At 36.7% G+C, this 22,894-nt stretch overlaps 1 protein-coding gene across 5 annotated transcripts in view; it reads left to right on the forward strand.

Annotated features, from left to right (window-relative positions):
* The window catches only part of sbf1 (SET binding factor 1), a 47,233-nt gene that overhangs the window by 10,920 nt on the left and 13,419 nt on the right, over nucleotides 1-22,894 (forward strand). For 2 of the 5 annotated variants that reach the window (XM_079622283.1, XM_079622286.1), the window contains exons 2-21: nucleotides 4,813-4,898; nucleotides 5,037-5,174; nucleotides 5,412-5,537; nucleotides 6,580-6,690; nucleotides 11,308-11,413; nucleotides 11,668-11,800; nucleotides 12,406-12,514; nucleotides 13,813-13,926; nucleotides 16,337-16,414; nucleotides 16,604-16,717; nucleotides 16,809-16,937; nucleotides 17,055-17,153; nucleotides 18,589-18,793; nucleotides 18,929-19,041; nucleotides 19,645-19,794; nucleotides 20,014-20,082; nucleotides 20,625-20,783; nucleotides 21,385-21,647; nucleotides 22,056-22,228; nucleotides 22,335-22,408. In XM_079622283.1, coding sequence (XP_079478409.1) covers nucleotides 4,813-4,898; nucleotides 5,037-5,174; nucleotides 5,412-5,537; nucleotides 6,580-6,690; nucleotides 11,308-11,413; nucleotides 11,668-11,800; nucleotides 12,406-12,514; nucleotides 13,813-13,926; nucleotides 16,337-16,414; nucleotides 16,604-16,717; nucleotides 16,809-16,937; nucleotides 17,055-17,153; nucleotides 18,589-18,793; nucleotides 18,929-19,041; nucleotides 19,645-19,794; nucleotides 20,014-20,082; nucleotides 20,625-20,783; nucleotides 21,385-21,647; nucleotides 22,056-22,228; nucleotides 22,335-22,408 — 2,549 coding nt within the window. Of the gene's footprint in view, nucleotides 1-4,812; nucleotides 4,899-5,036; nucleotides 5,175-5,411; nucleotides 5,538-6,579; nucleotides 6,691-7,623; nucleotides 7,681-9,707; nucleotides 9,738-11,307; nucleotides 11,414-11,667; nucleotides 11,801-12,405; nucleotides 12,515-13,812; nucleotides 13,927-16,336; nucleotides 16,415-16,603; nucleotides 16,718-16,808; nucleotides 16,938-17,054; nucleotides 17,154-18,588; nucleotides 18,794-18,928; nucleotides 19,042-19,644; nucleotides 19,795-20,013; nucleotides 20,083-20,624; nucleotides 20,784-21,384; nucleotides 21,648-22,055; nucleotides 22,229-22,334; nucleotides 22,409-22,894 lie in introns of all 5 variants that reach the window. The other 3 variants (XM_079622282.1, XM_079622284.1, XM_079622285.1) reach the window with 3 other exon arrangements.

The raw sequence follows: 22,894 nt of genomic DNA on the forward strand, positions 1-22,894 counted from the left end.
GACTGTCGCGTGGTGTCTCTCTCAGATCCTTCATGAAGGAGCGGGTGAAATTTCCCTATTAATAACCAGACACTCTTGTGAGTCATGGTAAAGCAGAAGTTCTTTGTAATGTGATCATTCGTGGTTTATGGAGGCCATGTCAACCTTACTCCAAAAAAGATCTTTGCAAAGTTTTGCACCTATATCTGCATGTTTTCATAATTGGATAAATGAGATTTGAGAGCTCTATAGTTTGCAGTCCAGACCCATTGATTTGTTTGAACTCTCACCTATAAACAGATTTTAGCGGATTTAAGTTCTTTCAAGGCCACATTAAATGGTGTGTACTGTAGTGGTTAAAGCTCATGGCTGGTTTGATTCCCGCAAAACAGGAGCCCGCGAGTGCGGTACTTATCCCCAGGTTGCTCCAGCGGGGTTGACCCTGTAATAAGTTCACAGTGCTATTCTGTGGCGATAATCACGTGAGCGTTACGGAAACAAATCCCAACGGTTATCACCGTTGTGTGCCAATAAAAAAAATAATCAAAGGCACATTTAGCTTTACCTGAGCATTGCCTTCCATCTAAACAAGCAGGCCTTGTCTGGGAAAGATTAATTGAAGTCTCATATGTCCAGATCCGTCTTGTGAGATTATCAAAGCACATTCCCCATGTCCACTTAGCATACGACCCCATTCATGAGTCAAAATCTCAGGTGCAAGTTTTTTTTTGGTAGTTTGGTCCCACAAACAAGGTGGATTGCATTGACAGACCATTGAGAAACCTTATACGACCTCACTGACCCCATTTTTCCTTTCGGATTTTAAAAGATTTTCAGACTTGCATTGACTTTGGCTGGCTGTGGATTTGTTCTCAACTCACTTGTATTGATTCCAAGCTTTTTGTTTTGTCCCTGGAGTCCAAAAATGAGGTCAGAATTCTCCTCCGATTTGTCCAAAGCCTTGTGTGCAATGTTCCTACTTGTGCACGTATGCGAAATCTTGAGTTTAAATGTGATAAATGCATATGTGTGTAACGTCTTTAACTTCTGTTTAGGTCTTTCACAAAGTTCCCCTCGGGAATATTCTTGAGAAAAACGCAAGCCTCGTTTGCCGACTCAGCTGTTATCTGGGAGCACCAGAGTTCTGGAATCGGAATGCTGGAATTCGGCTTGAGTGAATTAGTGTTGCAAGAACAGTGCCTGTTTGTGCTTGGACGTCTCTTTTTCTCCTTCACTCATCTAGTCACTTTCACTCTCATTCTAAGATAGCGGAAAAGTAGGAGGGGTGGGAATGAAAGCGAGTTTTAGATTTCCCAACAACACGTTGGAGGCCTCAAATATCAGTTTGATGTTGGCATGCTGTTTCTGGCTCAGATTCCTTCCCTGGCTGCATGTCTTGATTTTTTTTTTTTTTTTGTAAGAGAAAACGAAGCTAATCCTGAGTCTGCACTCTTACCCTGTGGCACTAACATGTCAGTTCACTAAATGGGGGTAGAGTGTAGAGTGACCGCCTAGGGGGCCTTGGCAGCAGGCCAAAGTTGTATACAGTATGAATATCACCTGAAGTTGGTGCATTTGCTTTGCAAATCTTTGCTTAATCCTTATCCGCCCCAATCCCTGGAGAGATAAGGGAGAACTCAAGGCAAGTGCCATCCAAAGATCATTTTCACAACAGGCTAATTTTGGCAGCGAACAGTGTTGTGAATAGGCTCTATTGTGGTGCCTGTATTTTGGACACACTCCAGATAGACTCCAGGTATTATTTTGCCCTGTATCCACTCCAGTAGAAATGCATAAGCTACAGTCTTTTCTTTTTAAACTGTATCAAAAAGTGTTGTCATTACCCTGTCGGTCATTTGTCTATATTGTGAGGAAATAAATGGAAGGTCCTGGAAAACCTGAAAGTATCCTTCCTTCCTTCCTTCCTTCCTTCCTTCCTTCCTTCCTTCCTTCCTTCCTTCCTTCCTTCCTTCCTTCCTTCCTTCCTTCCTTCCTTCCTTCCTTCCTTCCTTCCTTCCTTCCTTCCTTCCTTCCTTCCTTCCTTCCTTCCTTCCTTCCTTCCTTCCTTCCTTCCTTCCTTCCTTCCTTCCTTCCTTCCTTCCTTCCTTCCTTCCTACCTTCCTTCCTTCCTTCCTTCCTTCCACATGTTTATGGAAAAGTAGTTGAAATTAAATCTTAAAAGCTAATGAATTTCTATATATCCCCTTTCTTTTTAATTATTTATTTAGCTTGGAATGCCTCTTTGTGATCTCTAAAATATCCATAAAAGGAAAATTCATGAAAGTATGTAATTCATATGTAAAAATTGTATTTAAAAAAAAAATACTATCAGTAATATTACCATTATTCACTCTCTCTGGTGAGATCATAGTCATCTGCAAGTGTTTGAGTTACTGTCGATATTTGTTGTCTAACCTTTTAATGGCTAGTAGGTTGGCTTCTTTGTTTAGGGAGCGGTTAAAGTCTTATTCCAACTCCAGACTTGTTTAATGACTACACGTACCAACTTTTAGTTAATTTCCCACAATGCCTCATTGTTTATGGCTCACCTGGCTCGCTCTCGAGTAAATTTGAGACACTTCGTAAGCCCGAGGTAAGGAGGAGGGTGTGGCCGTTTACACCTCGGTTTATTATAGCGCCATCAACCATGTGCAACTTATCACTCACTCAACTATAGTCAGTCGCCTTTTTATACGTGCAAGCTTGCACACACGTGAGGGTTGCACACGGTGCAGCTTCACCTCTCTTCCTGATTTTGTGTTTATGAGGTTAACAGTTCCCTTTTATAGGGATAATTTAAATTGTATTATTATAATTTTTTTAACCGTTTGGGTTATTTAAACGTGGTTAAAAACGTCTAAAATAGACTAAAATAAAAGGAAACAAAAATAATGAATTTAATAAAAAAAAATTTAAAAAATATATTACAGTAATATTCATATAATAATAATAATACTAAGGTTAAATAATAAATTCCTCAGGAAGAAGGATTGAGAAGTTATCATTTTAATGCGTTTTTAAAATTTTGTAATTTTTTTATTGTTATTTTAGTATTATATTTTCATGGAAAAGTAGTTGGAATACAATTTTTAATACAGTTTTACAAATAATTTGTATAAAATAAATAAAAATAAAACAAAAAATTATTCATTTAAGAAAAATATGAATAAAATAGTATAACAATAAAGAATAATTAACAAGAGTAATTAACAAGAATAATGATAATATTGTTATTATAATATTCAGGAAGAAGATTTGAGAAGGTGGTAATTTTGTTAATTTGTAAAAATTGTTTTTTAAAATTGTTAATTTTTTTAAAATGTTTTTTTCAATTTTGTTATTTTTCACACTTTCATGGAAAGTAATGAAAATTTGCTTTGAAGGATTAAAAAACTGCATATTAATGCCAAGTTTTCCAGAAAATTGTTTAAATAATTGAGCCGTGTCCAAAGCACGGGACTCTGGACTCATACAGTGTTCATTCTTAACTTTTGACCTTTGTCCTTTACTCAAAAGGAGGGCTTTTCTTGGATAAGGCTTTGGTTTGACACTTAAAGTCTTGTCCTGCTGGTCAGTGCGCCATCAGCATCACAGGGGCTGGGTCGCTTACTCATTTATTCTGGGTTAAGAAGGGGAGGGACAGCTGTCTAAATGAACTGCTCAAATCCCATGATTCCTCTGTGCAATAAGAGCACTCTCTAACTGACAAAGTCTCTGTGTTCAATCTCACAAGACTTTTCAACAGGCCTTCTACTGTAGCTCAGTCGTGTGTGTGTGTGCGGTTGCTTGCCACATATCTGATAAGATGTTCAAAGAGAAAGATGAATTCCTGACTGATGGTTTTCTGGAGTGCTGTCAGCGATGTACATTGGATCGTCCAGTCCTGCAAGATGATTTAATTTGTGTCTAAATCTTATTCGTGCATCGGGTCTTGGAAGACGTCCCAGTCATTGTTAGCTTTATAGTGGGTCTGTTCGTGGATTTGTTTAGCTGTTGAAAGCCAGACAGGTGCTGTTCCTCCTCTCCTCTCCTGTTGTGACATTCTCAGCTCTCACTTGCACTGTATCATTCTGCTTCATACTTCAATTTAAATATATATATATTTTTTAATATATGACATAATATATTAGGCTTTTTCTTATTTTATTTGTATTTTCAGCCAGCTTCTTCAAAATGCTGAAATTTATATATTTTTTTATTTTTTTATTCTTTTTTGTTTATTTTGTAGTGTTTGTAGATATCTTATAATATAACATATTATGCTTTATATAGACTGTATATAATATATACAGTATTAAATGCACACACACATACATATACTTTTTTTTGTTATATTTGTAGATATATTTTAACATGTTAACATTTTAATATTTTAACATATTATTGTGTATAAAATGTTGTATTTTAATTTTATTTTGTATTTTACATTTCAAGTTTTTAAATTTTTTTCAAATGCAATTTTTACGCAAGATTAAAGCAGAGACCCCCCCCCCCAAAAAAATATATATAAATAAATAAAGAAAATACAACAACAGCACAAAACCACCAGAGAAATAAAAAAAGAACACAACATTTTTTTTTATAACAAATAAAGCCTAAATCACTTATTGTCACAAAGCCATGATCATAATAAAGTTTTTGTTTATAGGTCAGGAAGTGCTCATTATCAGCCTATTATGCCAAGTTATGTTTTTTCCAGAGAGGGTTATGGGGTTATCATGTCATGTGAGCTGAGCTAAACGCAGTTTCTGTCAAGTCCAATTCGCAAAGCTTTACACAAGTTCCTTTCAGTCTTTATGCGTCCATTTATCTTTTGTTTCTCTTTTTGTGTAGGAGGTAGTGAAGGTCAAGGCCGAATTCACCAGCGTTTCCCAGAGAAGGACTGGGAAGATAACCCCTTTCCTCAAGGCCTTGAGCTGGTAAGCCCATCACAAACAAACTCACAGCATATGATATCCCAGAATTCACAGATTTCTCCAACTGTATTGAATGGTTCTGCCAGCGTTTTCATAGGATCTGATGATTACATTGTTTTCCCTTTGTGGCATCTCTTTCAGTTCTGTCAGCCCAGTGGATGGCAACTGGTTCCAGAGAGAAAGCCTCCCTCTTTCTTTGTGTCGGTTCTCACAGACATCAACTCTGAGCGGCATTATTGCGCGTGCTTCACCTTCTGGGAGTCCGTGGAGAACCCGCAGGTTTGTGCCGAGCACGTGCAGCTGAACAGAAGGAATGTGAGAGAGAAGGGAAGACATACATTATGTAACAGGATGCAATGGGGCCGATGGGAGGGGTGATATACTGCTGTGTGAAATAGATTATGCTGGTTTAGAAACTGCTTTCTTTGGTTGACTGGTTGTCTAATGTTTACATGATTCGGAGTTTGGTAATTCCAGGTGCCGTTTGAGGGTGTTTAATGGGTTGTGTGTGTTCAGCTACAGAAAGGAGAGCCCAGTGAAGCCGATGAAGATGACGGTCCAGACGTGCTTCAGCCTGCTCAACTCTACGCTCCTAAAAGCCTGGTCCTCGTATCCCGTTTGGACCACACAGAGGTCTTTAGGGTAAGAGACACACACACAGGAAGTTGACACATGATGGTTACGGTTAAATTTTTTATTGTCCTGCTAATATTTTCATTGACCTGTATCACAAAAAAGCAACACATTTTATACATCAGAAAAAAAATCTGTATTTTTGTAGATGTTCTTCTACATCTATATGTTTTCTTTTAAAAATCTACATTCATAAATTATTTTTTACTTACAATTGTGAGATATAAACTCACAATTTCTAGTTATAAAATCAAAATTGCGAGATATAAACTCACAATTGTGAGAAAAAAAGTCAGAATTGAGAGACAAACGTGCAATTCTGAGGTAAAAAAAAAAAGTCAGCTCACAATTCAGACTTTTTTCCTCACATTATGGAGTTTATATCCTGCAATTCTGGACTTTTTCTCAGAATAGTGAGATATGTGAACTTGCAATTGCAAGTTATAAAGTCTGAATTGTGAGATATAAACTCGCAATTCTGAGACAAAATATAATTTACTGTACCTTTAAAAGATGTTTTATTCTTTGGCGGAAACACACTTCCATAATTACAAGCACAATTTTGCTGAAAAAATGGCATAACTATCAAAATTTTACAGATTAATTTTCCAACTCAGAGCCATCTAACAATGGTCATTCTTGCAATTGTGAAAAAACAAAACAAAACTCATAGATAATGTTAAGTTGGTGACATTAAAATCCACAGAAATTTGCAATGTTAGAAAAAAAAAAAAAAAAAACGAATTTGGCATAAGTGCATAAAAACCTGTATGATGTAGCAACAACACAGAGGTGGCCTGATTGGCCAAATGACATCCCAATTGTTGAACCCTGAGGTCATGGCCTACTGTTTTACACCAGTCATGTTTAGCCAGGAAATACAGGTTCAAATCCGGCCTATGGTGTGTCCTGATCCCATTTCCCTCCTCTAATAATTCCCTGTCCTGTCTCAAAATGATCAGCACCTTAATAAAAAACATAAGCAATAGAGCTATGATGTTATTAGATGTCCCTATATTTAAATTTACTCTTGCGTCTCTTTACTCTGCAGAACTGCTTAAGTCTCATCTACACTGTTCATGTGGATGGCCTCACCGTTCCCATGGAAACGGTGATCGGAAACCTTCTCACCTGCATTATTCCTATAGCTGGAGGCTCTCAGGTAAGAAATGCGCACATCTAATGTTTTAATCCAAAACCGATGTCTATAAATATTGTTTAAAAAAAACAAAAAACTCCAACACAGACTGGTCTCTCTTGATGAATGAGTTTGTTTTCTCTGGAGGGGTTCTTATCAGAGGTAAAAGACACATTTGTTAATAATCCTGTGCATCATGGGTAGTGTGGAAGAACTGCACTATTATGGATGCCACAGATGCTCTAGTCTTAATTCTGTCTCAGAATGATGGACTCATGATGACCCTGAATACTGTGTACATTAGTGCACTTGATGACAAAAATGAGCATAACATATAAGGGGTAATCCTAGTTCATTTTGACATTTCACTAAATAAATTCATTCAAATAAATTCCAATTAAATGATTTAAACCCCATATCAGGTTTTTAAAGATTCAAAGGGACAGTTCACCCGAAAATGTAAATTCTGTCATTTAATCATCCACATGTCACTCCATTGAATGACTTTCTTTTTTCTCTCTCAGTAAAACACAAAATTTAAATATTTTGAAGAATATCCAGACTACTATTTTTCCATATAATGAAGATGATTAGGGGTTTGAGGTTCCAAAATGACACAAAAACACTATAAAAGTATCTTGAATGTAGTGTATGTGGATCATGCGCTAAATTCTGAGTCTTCTAAAGTCATAAGATCACTTCATGTGAGGTTGGACCTAAATTTCAGAATTTCTGCTCTGAAAAGCATTCGTTTTTAGAGCTTGACTGCACAAAGCAAGTCATACGGATTGGAACAACATGATTGCAGTTTTATTTTTGAGTGAACTATTGCTTTAAATATGATTGGTTTTTCTATAACATGCTCACATGTTCTCATTCTCAAGTTCACGTTTGGTTTTTGTTACAACCAAATGATTCCCTCCCCTCAAGTGTAAAACTGACTCCCTTGTGTTCCAGATAAATGACCCCCCTCTTTCTAGTTTAACTGACTGGCTACTACTGGGTTGTTTCCAGGTAACATTTGCCTTTGAGCAGCTTCAACCAATCAACCCATCCGTGATTCTGCCTGATAATCAATCGTCAATCTATGCTCTGCATTTCTCAGTTATTTGGAAATCACCGCTGCTCATGCAAATCAACAACGTGCCTCATTTCTCTCTGACTCTTTGGCTGCGATCGATTGCACCTGAAATGCATTAATCAACTTTGTTTTGGTGACAGTTTTTTTCATCTGCTTATTGTTTGTTTTTATGGGACAGTGTGCAGATAAACACTTAAGCAGCACCTCGCACACGCAGAGGCTTATGGGGCCAGTCTTTGTGTCCTGGGCCTGGTTGGCGTGGATTGAACATATGGGCTGGGATGGTGGCAGATGGCGTCTAAGCACACTGCAGTGTGTATGAATGACAGCCTTAGAAACACGCAAGCTACAGCTTCAGTGCGGCGTTTCCATTGTTTCTCTTCTATCTTGCGTGCATTGGAAAGGGATTATTTCGTGTATTACATCATTTGTAAATTTGGCTGGTTTTGCCCTTTCAAATGATGATGGATTGAATCTGAATCAATTTCTAATTGGATCAGCCATGTTTGAAGCCATTATAAAATGCAGATGCAAATTACTTTAATTGAGACTTTAACTTGCCAGAAGAATTTTTTAGTAGTATTGTCTTAAAGGTAACACTTTACAATAAGATACCATTAATTAACGTTAGTTCGCGTTAACTAACATCAATGAGCAATACATTTGTTACAGTATTTATTAATAACGTTGGTTAATAAAAATACAACTGTTTATTGTGAGTTCATACCAGGTTTTAATAGCGTATTAGTAAATGTTGAACTTAAAGGTGCACTATGTAACTTATTTTGAGTCATTACACCATTAATCCTTTTTCCAAGACGTGTTTTTGTCTTACCTTGACTTACTATGGTAAGGCTGTTATAAGTGTTTATATTTCAGACCAAGCGGGATGCTTTTCGTGGGAAATTGCGTACGTGTGTCACTCGCTCGTGTCATATCTGTAAATGGAGAAAAGTTGCTCTGGCTACTTTGACGTGAATGGTATGGCATAGATTAGTTGTCACAACGAGGCATAAAGGCTGAGCTCAATCTGTAAAATAAAGGGCTGGGAATCGATTAAAAAAATAACTAATTAATTGGACAATTTGCTGTAATTAATTGCAATTAATCGCATTTTCCCCAAGCTTGTAATCATCAATATTTAAATTTAGAATCACCTAATTAAATTAAATAACACAGAAAAAAAACAGAAAATAGCCCTATATTCAAATATCAAACATCAATATATTTATTCTTCATTCAGTTCTATGCAACATACTCAGATTTAACAGATTATTTTTTTTGGACTAATTATCAAAATAAAGTCCTAAAAAGCTATTATTACCAGAGCATGTGATCAGAGCAGGTCATTTTACCATTGTTGACCAGCTCAGTATGGCTATTGCAAACAGAAGTCTACTACTGAGAAATTTCACGTTATTTGAGCGGACTTTGTTTTTCCAGTGCGTGATCGGTACGTGATTGGAGCGTTTGGTGAGTCCGGTGGGACTTGGTCATAAGTCTGTGCGTGTATAAGGGAGCAGTTTTTCTGGAGTAGTGCTGAAAATTCTTCGTGTCTGTTATTTTGGACTTCCTGGAGGGTATGTTTTACTGTCCCTGACCCAGGGCCGCAATGCTAGGTAAAACACGCCTGTCTGTTTTCCCAGTTGCAAGATAATCCATACCGATACGGCCATACCAGAAGTCCTCAATCTAATATCTAATCTGTTACGCAAGTCAGAGTTTCCCAAGGCTCACTTTCTGTTTCAGTAAAGGTTTTACCTGTTAGAACAGCAGCTGTATTTTCATATTCCTGTGACCCTTACCCTCACTGTCCAGCTGTGTTTTATCATCACAACCTTGTGTTGTGCATTTTTGTCATGTATTTCCTTGTTTTCTTTTTGTTTGCATTGCAATTTCTCTCAATTTTTGGTATGACTAACGGTTTGTGTTTTTTGTTGCTGTGTGGTTGCTAATCTAGCCGGGCCAGGACGACAGAGAGGAGAGCTCGGTACGCCCCGTTTGATTTAGTTCAGCTCTTTTTCTTTCTGTTAATTCTGCTTTCCCCTCGTTTTTTGCTCCACCAATTAAAACACATGCTTAACATCAGGGGAACAAATTCGATCACAGTAATGCCGATCAAAATGAATCCAATATGTGACTAACCATTGTTTTAGATTCTATCTATCTATCAAAATGAATCCAATATGTGACTAACCATTGTTTTAGATTCTATCTATCTATCTATCTATCTATCTATCTATCTATCTATCTATCTATCTATCTATCTATCTATCTATCTATCTATCTATCTATCTATCTATCTATCTATCTATCTATCTATCTATCTATCTATCTATCTATCTATCTATCTATCTATCTATCTATCTGAATTTAAAGATGGAGGGACAGCATTTTAGCACCCCCTCCCCCTATTTTAATCTTTACATTTTCAATATATATGTTCATATATTCAATAATGTTCTTCAGTTTGACTTACTGACACACCATAAAGAAGGATAAAATGCGCATTGCATGGCATTTCCATAATCACTTAAAATTCCCATATTTGGATGGTAATTATAAGTGCACAATGATTAGGTTCGTCTCAAATAATCACCATGAATGCATGATTGCAAATTACGCTTCTATGCAGTTCCATGTGTTATTGCTGTGGATTTGTCCTGTCATGAGGTTTCATTACAGCGAGCATTTTATGAGGGTGTGTAACGTGCACATGCTCTAATGCGAGGCTGTTAAACGCTTGTGTGCTGTGGCTGTTTGAAGTGATGACGACATCCCCCCCATGCTGTCATTTTACAGCTTCCTCTTTACTTTCTGTCCTGATGTGACATTTACCCTAAAAGGACTGGTTTCTTGACACCTACTGACTTCACTTCTATCTGAATTAACTGATATAAAATCAAAAGTCCTGAAAAGGCCGCAACAGCAGTATGTGTTGGCCTGCCTGGATGGATGATATAGACTAATTGCAACTGTATCATGTAAATGATTTTCTTTTGGCTGATTGCCAACTGACTTGGATGAATGCTTATTATCTCTTGCTAAATTTTGAAGAGGAGATGTTTGTCATTGTCTGGCATTGCTCTAAATATAACCTTTTTGTATGACCTTACCTCATAATATATAATGCAAAACATTGTATTATTCACTTTATACTCCTAAAAATTTAAATTGTCATTTTTAAGATACTTTCTGGTATTCAACTGCAAATTTTCATCCTCACCCTGAACATTTCCTACTTTTTCATTTGTAACTTTCACACAAAAAAAACAGTTATTGTAAATGTGACTTATTCATAACAGGAATTAGATGTTTTTTTCTTTTTGGTGCTGGTTTATTAATGGAGAATGGCTTTGAATTCTTTTTTCCCCTTCTAAATAACCTCCTGTCTTTAGCTCACTCCACGACCAGCCTGCCGCACACACATTAATCTTTCCCATAATGCCGTGGTGGAGGTGTTAGATGGTGGTGCTTTTCTTTTAAAGAGAAAAGCGTCTCCCATCTCTTTTCCCCTTAACTTTATTTTTGTTCTCTCGCTCTTCTTTTGGTTTCTACAGAGGACCATAACGCTTGGTGCGGGTGACAGGCAGGTTATCCAGACACCCATAAACGACTCCCTGCCTGTAAGCGGCTGCAGCGTGGCCCAGCTTTTCAGACAGCTCGGTAAGCCAATCAGCAGCGGGCTTAGGTGCTAAACAGCAAATCAGCCTCATTAAAACAGCAACAGTTGGTGTCAAGTGTCAGATGTGGCCGGCGTAATCTCCACCTTGTGTTGTTAAATAAATAACAGAGGAAGTGGGACTGATATTTTTAGGCTAAGCTCTCTCTCTCTCTCTCTCCCTCTCCCTCTCTCTCTCTCTCTCTCTCTCTCTCCCTCCCTCTCCCTCTCCTCCCCCCCCCCCCCCTCTCTCTCTCAGGAATTGCGAATGTTCTCTGTCTGTTTTGCGCTGCTCTGACAGAGCACAAGATCCTGTTCCTCTCCAGCAGTTACCAGCGGTTAACGGACGCTTGCAGAGGTTTACTGGCCATCATGTTCCCACTAAAGTACAGGTAAAGAGGGATCATATGTTGACAGCAAATTTTGATTGCTTTATGTAAAACATTTTAAACATCACCATTCACCATCCCTTTCTCCCCCTACCATAGTTGTTTTTAAAAGTTTTGAATACATTTAAATAAAAGGGGAAATTTCTGGTTGATTTGATAATATTATTAATAATATTATTTTTATTTATTTATTAGTGCTGTTATTACTATTGTCATGATTATTATTTATTATTATTATCAATAATAATCTAAAATTCATTAAAAAAAAAACTAATTGCAGAAAATAACATACAAAATTCTGAACACCCCCATCTGTTCCCCCCCCCCCATCATAGTTGTTTTTAAAAGAGTTTTGAATAAATGTAATTTAAATAAAAGGTAAAGTTTCTGATTGATTTTTGATATAATAACAATTTGTTATTAATAGCACAAAATAATATATTTGATTTGCAATTGAAAATGCAATCTTCAAAATATGACATTATAAAAATATTTTTGAAAAAATTAATAAAAACAACAATGCTTTATTTATTTATTTATTTATTTATTTACTCTTTTCCCCTGTTCATCCTAATCTTGTCTTCATGACTTTCCCCCACTCTCTCCAGTTTTACATATGTTCCTATCTTACCGGGAAAGCTGCTGGAGGTGCTCAGCACGCCGACGCCCTTCATCATCGGAGTCAACTCATACTTCCGCTCGGAGACACAGGAGCTGGTGAGATGTTTTCATTCTCTGCGCTGTGAGGCTGAGGATGTAATGCAACACACATCAGGACTTTTTAGATAAGGTTTGATCAGATATCTGACATATGGTGCTGTGTAACACATGAAATCACATGCAAGATGATACAGCGTTCCATGCCATGCACAAAATGGGATTAGATGCAGGGATACATGTACCCTCAAACGCCTGAGTTGGTTTATCTCGGTGCATCTCAACTAAGTTTTTGCCCTTTTAAAAGTTAATAAGCATATTTATTTAGCTATTGTGCCTGATTATGTGTTTGGTTGCATTTGTTATCTGGTTTTTGCATCAAATCTGTAACCCATGTTTTGGGGGCTTTTTTATTTATTTTTCATGTTTTATTTAACATAAACAGTAAACACTGAATTATCATGGATTTATTTCTCAGGCCATGTAATAACATGTGACTGGTTCCTTGCCCTCGGATATTTTACACGATTTTGTTTTTTTTGTACTGCCAAGTGCCTTAACAATAGGTATTTACTAAACCTGCTTGACTGTGATTATCTTGGTTAGCTTAGTACAGGGGTTTTCAATCCTTTAAATGCCATTGACCCCCCAAAAATGATCATCTTCATGCCCCCATCCTAACATTTTAAAGGCATCTATTTAGTTTATTGTATAACGGCCCAATTTATATTGATATTTTCCTGCTCGGTATAGCACTGTTCTAGATGCATTATTTTTTTTATTTGCTTATTTATTTACTTTTCTTATTTTAATATCGTTTCTCTATTTTTATGTGATTATTTATTTATTTATTTATTGTAATCTCATTTGTATTTATTTTGTAATTTAAAAATTATTATTTTTTTTTATACAGTTTTTCTCTAAACATTTAAGCCACCCTGGCTCAGTTTACGAGTGAATGTTGGACAAATCCCTGAGCATGTTTACATGCGGTGACCTGTATGTAGTTGAGTTCAAATGAGAGATATGATATGATACTTGATTCCAGGGAATGATACTTGATCTGAGGTCACTTTGTTTGGACCTGAACGTTCCTACATGTCATAATTTTAAACAAAACACATTTGCGCAGGACATTGGGTCTCTCTCAATCTTTTTTTTTTTTTTTTTTTTTTGTCTGTCAGAAAAGCTTGAATCGGGTCTGGTGTGCATCGTTTAACCAGTTTGGACTTGTCTAAAATAGTTATTCAGTTCCCTCCTTTTGAAATATGAGTTGATGATATTCATCTGCCCATATATAGAACAATGTAGTTTAATGTGGGTCCATATTTACCCTTGTGTGTGTGTTATATTCACAGCTCGACGTAATCATTGCAGACCTGGACGGAGGCACGGTGACCATTCCGGAGTGTGTCCACATATCCCTGCTGCCTGAGCCACTTCATCATCACACACAGACGGCCATCTCCATGGTAATAAACCTGTTTTACCCGTTAGGTGGATGTATGGCAGTCTCGGCGTTGAGTAATTACTGGCAGAGATGACAATGTCATAGTTACATTGACTTAAAGTTTCTAAAGCTAATTTAACAAACCACAGTACAGGTCGAGGAAGTTTTGCCGGTTTAATGGTCTGGGGCTATAAAAACGCATGAAATAAATATTTATCTTCATGATGAGGTAATTAAACGGTTCTCGGCACACATTACTCAACCACGTGTACTTCCTTGTTTAAGTTACGCCCACTGTATTGCTAAGAAGATGATTGGGCTCATAGTTATTTTTACAGGCAGCTTTATAGTGGTTTAAAGTAGTCATAGGGCAATATTCTATATTATTTTAGTTGATGGGGAAAAAACGTGCAAATACATGTGAAGGGTCCATAAAACATTTTAATACTTATTAGTTTTTTAACTACGTATTTACTTATTATCTATTTCAAAAGTAATGACATTTAAAGGTATTTTTTTCCCCTTGAGATTGACTTTTACACATTTTTAAATTAAAAGTGTTAATTCTATCATTTTTTTTTTTTTTTTTAATGTTCTGATAGTGATAAAAAAAAAATCCCTTAATTTTTTTTTTATACAGGCTCTGACAGAGGACAAATAAAGAAACGCAAGCAGAAATATCACATTTAATCTCTGGTTTATTGTTAACATTTTAGGAAACGTCATTTAACTTTACAATCAGTTTCTTACCTGGATCTTTTCTGAAAGGAAGTTATTTGTCTTTTCAGGAAAGGGACAATAAATAGGGTTTTCCGTTCTGTGCGCATACCTAAAAGTGTTCGGTTGTCTGTCTGTGTTGTTTTAGATTGCATCAGAAAGGTCCTTGTGTGTGGCATTCACATCTTGCCCCTCTGGAAGCGAGCCCAGAGTCCCTCGATATATGCGTGTGTGTGTGTGTTTTTCCTCAGTCTCGCAGACTCTCTGCTGTCTCTCTGAAAAGTGCGTCTGTGGCGCCAAGGCAGACAGACCATCCCAGCAGAGGTGGCAGAGGTTGCGAATGTGTGTTTGAGCGAGCAGGGCTCACATAACCGCATCCCCTCAGGGAAATAGATGATAATCATGGCTGAGAAAAGAGATCGCCATGCCTCAGTTATAAACCCATTTCATCCGTTTAATTGCCTGGAAAACGTGGGGGTTCTCTGTTTTCTTTTTCCTGATCCTTACTGTTCTTTATCCAAAGATTAAAGATGCTTCCGATAGTTGTGTAGGCAACTCTCGCTTTGGTTTATGTCCTATGCCTAATCCTGTACCTTATCAATTAGCTAAGTGAGTTTTGTTATTAGCTCCAGCTTTCTGTAATTACAGGAGCGCTTATGTGCACAGATGAGCCAGATATGGAGACTTTCAGTGGGAATTGTATATCGAATCGCAGTTATGAAGACATTTGCACCTAATTTTTACAGTGTCACTGAAAGCAAAATACTGCACAAAGTGATTTAATGTTTAAATTGAACTATATGAAATATGATTTTGGGCCAGTTAGATTTCACTGTGGGCTACACATTATGCAACACGCCAAACAACTGACCAAATAACATTGCTGTTGTGGCTGGACAAAAACTTGAGGGAAATCTGATTTGTTGCTTTGTCATGTCACGGACACAATGAGCATTGTGTTTTAAACTGTTGCAGCTGACATTAAACTGATTTATGACTTATGGCTTAAAATGGTAGCATTGTTAAGTAGGGGTGTAAAAATGTGTGGTGCACCAATAAAAATTCTGTGCATTCATTACAGAATTAAATAATCAACTATAATAATAATTTTATTCTGTAATAAATTACGTTCATGTCGGATCCAAATTATGAAAAGCCACCACATACAGACAGTGTTATTAAAAAAAAAAAAAAAGTAAAACTGTTCAAAATTGTTTTCGTTCATTAAAATAAAGCTGCAAAAATAACATATACATATTGATGACAAACTTCAACTTTCAGTTTGTTGCTGAAGTACTAAAATAGCTAAAAAGCTTAGACTGAAATAAAAATAAATGAAAGCTTAAAAAATAATTAATAATGACAAAAGCTTGTAGTAAAATTTAAATAAAAACTGAATATATATACTATAATTCAACTTTAAACAATGTGCCTTCAGCATATTTTTGAAAATGATTATGAATCGCAACCAAATATTTTGTGAATTATGCAAATTCTGACCAAACATAATTTCATGCGTTGAATCATTTAGCAAAGAATCCATGTCAGAGCAAATATTTACATGCGTCAATGTTTGTATTGTAGAGTATTTTCCTTTAAAGGAAAATTTGACGTCAATTTTGCTTCTTATCACTGGTACTAGGTATATATAGCTTGCAATTAAGTGAGGGATTATACTGTAATCTCAATATATATGTATGTTTTGTGTAATAAAGGTTCTTGATCCAGAGCTGGAAGTGTCTGATCATGCGTTTCCTCCACCTTCCATTCAACCATCCACACCTAAGATTCAGGTACTTTTTCTTTGAAAATGTATTTTAAATCCATAAATGTTTTTCCTCCTTCCTTGTGTAATCGTCAGTATCCGACGTCAAATGCGATTTAAAAAAAAAAAAAAATTTATGTTGAATCTTTTATTGTGGTCGTGACATTGCAGAAAGTGATTGTTTTACGAGAGTGTCATTGTCTGTTGTGTGTTGTAGGATAAAGAGATTCGCGCTGTCTTCCTGTGGCTGTTCGCGCAGCTCTTTCAGGGCTATCGATGGTGTTTGCATATAATTCGCATCCACCCTGAACCCGTCATACGCTTCCATAAGGTACTGAAGACCCCGAATTCAATTTCACACAGAAAAAAAATGGTAATACAGAAGCATGAACAGACCAAAAATCTTGTTGCTTTTTCTCCAGGCTGCATTTTTGGGGCAGAGATCACTAACTGAGGATGACTTCCTGATGAAGGTGCTGGACGGCATGGCCTTTGCCGGATTCGTGTCTGAGCGGGGTCCTCCGTACCGCGCCACGGACCTGTTTGATGATGTAAGTCATGGGTGTACGAGGGATATAGCTGACATCCAATAGGAAATTGAGAAGGATGCCCTCTCTTTGTGTTTTTCAAGCTCTCTGATCTTTCTCCCTCATTTCCTTTCACTGTAGCTCATAGCCAATGAGGTGGAGCGCATTCGACAGGAGACAGGAAACCCTCATAAAGTGATGAAGCATGTTAAGGAGCTGGCGGAGCATCTTTTCAAAAATGTAAGTTTTTTTCATGTGTCGTATCTGCCGCGCACCATGTCTAATTTGTCGCAACATTAAAAATAAAACATTTCTAGGTCAAAATGTTCTTTTTTGTTATTTTACTCACAAACACACACTTTTATTTTTTATGGCAATAAAGAATATTTGCGGTTAGGGATGCGCAATATATCTGTACAATATAAGTTATCAGCCAATTAATTAGTTAATTAATTAAATATTTTAATTCACTAATAATTGAATTGTTCATTGTAATTGTTAAAGGATAATTCCGGTATTTAACACCTTGAGTCTATATTGTAGTTTGTTTTGGATGAACAAGAGTGGTGGACAACATTTTTTTGACAATGGTTCCTCTCTCGAGTTTTTGACTATAATAGAATTGGCCATGGACCCATTTAACATTGGAGTCAATGGCCATGTCCGAAAATGTCATTAAAACAGCCAATAATGTTCGTTTACAAAACTGTTAAACTCACCGAGTGGTTAGTGGTGTTCGTTGATGATTATAAACAATATATCGTCGCAATATATGATTCCAATCCGTTTATTTTGCTATAGTGGAACTATTTTTTCAACAATGGGATTTTACAAAATGACGAATAAAACACGACAGAAACTGTATTTCGCAACACTTTTTGTTTCTGGAACATCAACTAACACCACTAATCACTCGGTGAGTTGCACAGTTTTGTAAACGAACATTATTGGCTGTTTTAATGACATTTTCGGACATGCCCATTGACTCCAAAGTTAAATGGGTCCATGGCCAATTCTTTTATAGTCAAAAACTCGAGAGAGGAACCATTGTCAAAAAAATGTTGTCCACCACTCTTGCTCATCCAAAACAAACTACAATATAGACTCAAGGTGTTAAATACCGGAATTATCCTTTAATGAAAAACTCAAAATAAAGATACATTTTCCATAGGTACATTACAGTGTTGTAATGTTGCAATAATTGGCAACAATATATCTGTACAATATAAGTTATCAGCCAATATTTAAAAAATTTATTTGTGTTTTCTCTCACTTAAAGGATATTTCACCCTAAAATTAAAAGTTTAGTCATTATTTACTAACCCGGTTGTTGTTCTAATGCCATATGCTCTTTCTTTCTTTTATGGATTATACCTTTAACGTTTATCTAATTAATTAATTAAATAGTTTAATTCACTAATAATTGAATTGTTCATTGTAATTGTTAAAGAAAAACTCAAAATTAAGACACATTTTCCATAGGTACATTACAGTGTTGTAATGTTGCAATTTAATGGGCAACATTGTTTTTAAAATATAAATACATATGTACAATTTTTTTATTATAATATAATATTATAATACATAAGAATTGGCATATAGTATCAGTGCATCGTTATTTGTCAAAATTTTGTTAAGAACTCTCTAAACACAAGTTTGTCTGTTTTTCTGTCAGGAAAACCCATACCCAGCGGTGACCATGCACCGAGTTCAGAGGACAGCTGAAAACGTTCTGCATCGGCTACCACAGTTCGTTTTCCCTCACCTGGACGAGGTCTCCGTGCAGCTCTTTATAGACCACGCCACAGCAAAACTCAAAACCGCCCCTCCTGTGGTCAAGGTCGAACTGAAGGGCATGGTTCCATCCGGACCTCCACTGGGTGAGATTGCAAATCCAGCGCTCAATCTTCAAATCAACTAAAACTTGTCACACTAATCGATATGTACACAACTTTGTGCTAATCTTAATAAAGCTTAAATGGGTATTAAAATGTTTTTATTTCTCTGGCTTCTAGCTGACATCGTGGACAGGAACGGGAATGTAATGGCAAACAGCGCCCGGAGGTTAGAGGTGGTCAGGAACTGCATCACATATATTTTTGACAACAAGATGCTGGAAGCCAAGAAGGTAAGAACCTCTTATAAATATCTGTCAGGCTTTTCTGTTTACGTGCCCCTATAATACTATTTTAAAGGTTCTACAATAGGTTTAAATACATCCAAGGTAAAAAAAACACTTCAAAATTTCTCTTAATATACATTGCAGCTTCACCTCTTTTTTTCACTGTGTCTAAATCGGTTCGATCAAGGATCCGGTCTCTCTGAACTCCTCCTTTTACTCGGCTCTGGTTGGTTTAGATGGCCCAGTCTTTTGTGGGAAACGTCAATTACCATATCTTAACTTCAGCTCCAGAGGCTTCCTCAGCACTTGCGTACACAGTGAAATGAACAGTAATGATACTGTTTCACTGCATTAGTTACAGCGCAAGTCTGTTCTTTAGGGAGACGATAATGCCATTTTTCGTCCACTTTGATCAATAGAACTTTGCAGACCTTTTACATTCATAAATCTCTATTACACATGACATGAAAGGTTATATCCGAAAAGCATAATAGGGGCACTTTAAACATAAGCCAGATTTATGGTGTCTGTTTCAGCTGAAGCTTTTATGATCTCAAATTAGTACATGTTTGTGTGTGTTAACTTGCTTGTTTGTGTGTGTGTGTGCAGTTAATGCCGGCGGTGTTGAGGGCGCTGAAAGGTCGGGCGGCGCGTGTTTGTCTGACCCAGGAGCTCAACCTTCACGTGCTGCAGAACAGGGCCGTCCTGGACGACCAACAGTTCGACTACATCATCCGTATGATGAACTGCACCCTGCAGGTAAATCACAGGAATGTGCTTTACCAGCTGACTTTCAATAAATCAAGTTTTTATGGGTATTTCTCGGATTGTTATGCTGTAATAAGGAAGTGTAAAATATGATGTTTTGGTTTAGTTTATGATTGTTGTTGATCTTCTGTTATCATCGTTTACCTCCATAAATTGTGTTATACAAATGTTTTGATGTCCGCAGATAAATGCTTCTATTTTTATCTTCAGGATTGCTCACATATGGATGAACATGGGATTGCTGCTGCCCTCTTGCCATTGGTCACTGCCTTCTGTCGGGTGTGTGAATAGAGCACTTTAAGTACATTAAATATATATGGTTAGCATAAAACATTTTGTAGATGCCTTAGAAGCTCAGGAGTTGCAAGATAACAATTGCATTTCTAGGATGAATGAAGAATCAATAAGAGACAAGAAGAGGATAAAATAGAGGAGGACTTGTTACATCGCAGTTAAATATGTTAGCTAAGTACTCCGTAGAAAGTAACTTGGATTGCAGATGAATACAGTTTATAACATAATATTGTGTTGTTGCTTAGCTTTAAGCTAATCGGAGCTTAAATATAATACAACATTTTTAACTCAAATTAATATTTCACATGCAATTAGTTGTTTTGGTAAATAGACATATAATAAGTGGGATAATGATGTGCAGTGAACTTATTTTGTAATAATGACTAGCCAACTGGACATATTTGGCCATTTTGAGAAGTTCAATAATGAGTGCTGAATGCATGTCTGTTCTGTAAAGATACTGCATAAAAGGTTGATTTTTCTCTGACTTCAGCATGTAAGTTTACTGTTTTTTTTGTGTTCTACAGAAACTGGGGGGAGGCATCACTCAGTTCGCCTACAGCTGCGTTCAGGAGCACATGGTGTGGACGAATATGCAGTTCTGGGAAGCCATGTTTTACAGTGACGTTCAAAAACACATCCGAACACTGTACCTGGAGAACGGCGAGGAGGACGCATCCACCCCTGTAATATTTTATTTTATTTTATTCTTCTTCTTCTTCTTCTTCTTCTTCTTCTTCTTCTTCTTCTTTTTTTCTTTTTTTTTGTGTGAATTTGAACTATATATTTAAGTTATGAAGGTTATTTTAAAGTGTTGCCTTTTCATTTTAGGAAAATGCTATGGTTAAAAAGTTTGGAGTCTTTTTTGGTTTGGGATTGTGTTTTTAGTTTTACTTTTATTCAGCAAGGACGCTTTAAATTTATCAAAAGTGACAGTTAAGACATTTATAATGTTACAAAATATTTCTATTTCAAATCCTCATAGAAGGATTTCTGAAGGATCATGTGACACTGAAGACTAGAGTAATGATGCTGAAAATTCAGCTTTACATCACAGAAATAAATAACATTTTTATAATATATTTAAAAAGAAAACAGTTAATTTTTTTTTTATTGTAATAATATTTCACAATATTACTTTTTACTGTACTTTTGATAAAAAAAATGACCAACCCCAAACATTTCAATGCATGTTATTTGTTTTATATTTGAAAATGGATGTTTATAAGGCGTATTTTCTTTTACTACTGCCCCTTGTATTTGACCTTTGACCCCTGCATCTTTCAGGAGGTGGAGGGCATGGGGGGTCAGAAGCAGGTCAGCGCCCTGGACTTGGCATCAGAGCAGAGCCGTCTATGGCCCACGTTAAGTAAAGAACAGCAACAGGAGCGTGTTCAGAAGGAGGAGAGCACGGTGTTCAGTCAGGCCATTCACTACGCCAACCGCATGAGCTATCTCCTGCTGCCGCTCGACACCAGTAAAAACCGCCTGCTCCGCAACACCGGCCTGGGGGATGTGGAGAGCGTCAGCAACAGCTACGTCACTAACAGGTGTGTGCTGCTATGCTTGGGCACAACAAGACGCTTCGAAAATAACATAAGATAGTAAAAAGTAAAATAAAATAAAGAAAAATTAAAAAACAACTTGTAGACCACTAACTGCTACATCACAATAGTGCTTGAAAAGTCCTTGAAAGTCCTGGAATTTAATTTTACAGTATCTGTATGAACCCTGAATAAAATAATGAATTACAATAATAATAAGAAAAAAATAAAATAAACAAATTACCTTTTTTTTTTTTTTTATGAAATAAATAAAATAAATAGTAAAGAAAAAAGAGAAATTATAGACCACTAACAGGGATCTGCTAGTGTGTCTGGGGGTTTGAAAATAAAGTAAAATAGAAAAGTAAAATTTAAAGTGAAATAAATAACTAATTTTGTTTTTCATTCGTCCAGTATTGCGGGCAGCATGGCAGAAAGCTACGACACAGAGAGCGGCTTTGAGGATGCCGAAAGCTCGGATGTTGCGAATTCGGTTGTTCGGTTCATCAACCGTTTTGTTGACAAAGTGTGCAACGAGAGCGGCGTCACCAACGAACACCTGAAGGCCCTTCACACAATGATACCAGGTAAAACCACTATCACGTATAATGCAGCCACCCGAACGGGTCTGAACAGTGCTACATTTTTTTTTTTTTTTTAAACACTCATTATACTATTGTGTTTCTCTTTTAGACATCGTTCAGATGCACATCGAGACATTGGAAGCTGTTCACAGGGAGAGCAAACGACTGCCGCCTATCCAAAAGGTAACCAACTCAGTGTTTTATGTTCCGCTGGGCAGGAAATGCAGTGTAGAAAACCAGGCAGATCCACCCACATACCACTTCAACCCCTCCACCCTTGAGTCAGAGTGCCACGGCAGGTACGTTTGCGTGACGGCACTGCCTCACTGACCGTGGCCTGAATGATGCATGCTGGTCTTATAGGCCTGCTGTTCTGAGCACACTTTAGTCTGATGTTCTGCCATGCCTTCCTTTAACAAATAGGTTTGATTTTATCGTAGATCCTGGTACAACATTACCATAACGTCCTAGAGAATGCTCTAACAAAAACCTTCATGGTTTATTTCATTTGACATTTCCTATGTATTGTATTGCGCAATCCGCTCTAATCTCAAAGCAGTCTTAAAGGGATAGTTCGCCCTAAAATGAAAATGATCTTAATCTGGTTAATTTTTTATTATTATTTTATTTTATTATTCACTGCATGGAAAATAACACCGGCTAAACTTT

Source organism: Phoxinus phoxinus (genome assembly GCF_949152265.1).
Source record: "Phoxinus phoxinus genome assembly, chromosome: 9".
NCBI classification, from domain to species: Eukaryota; Metazoa; Chordata; class Actinopteri; order Cypriniformes; family Leuciscidae; genus Phoxinus; species Phoxinus phoxinus.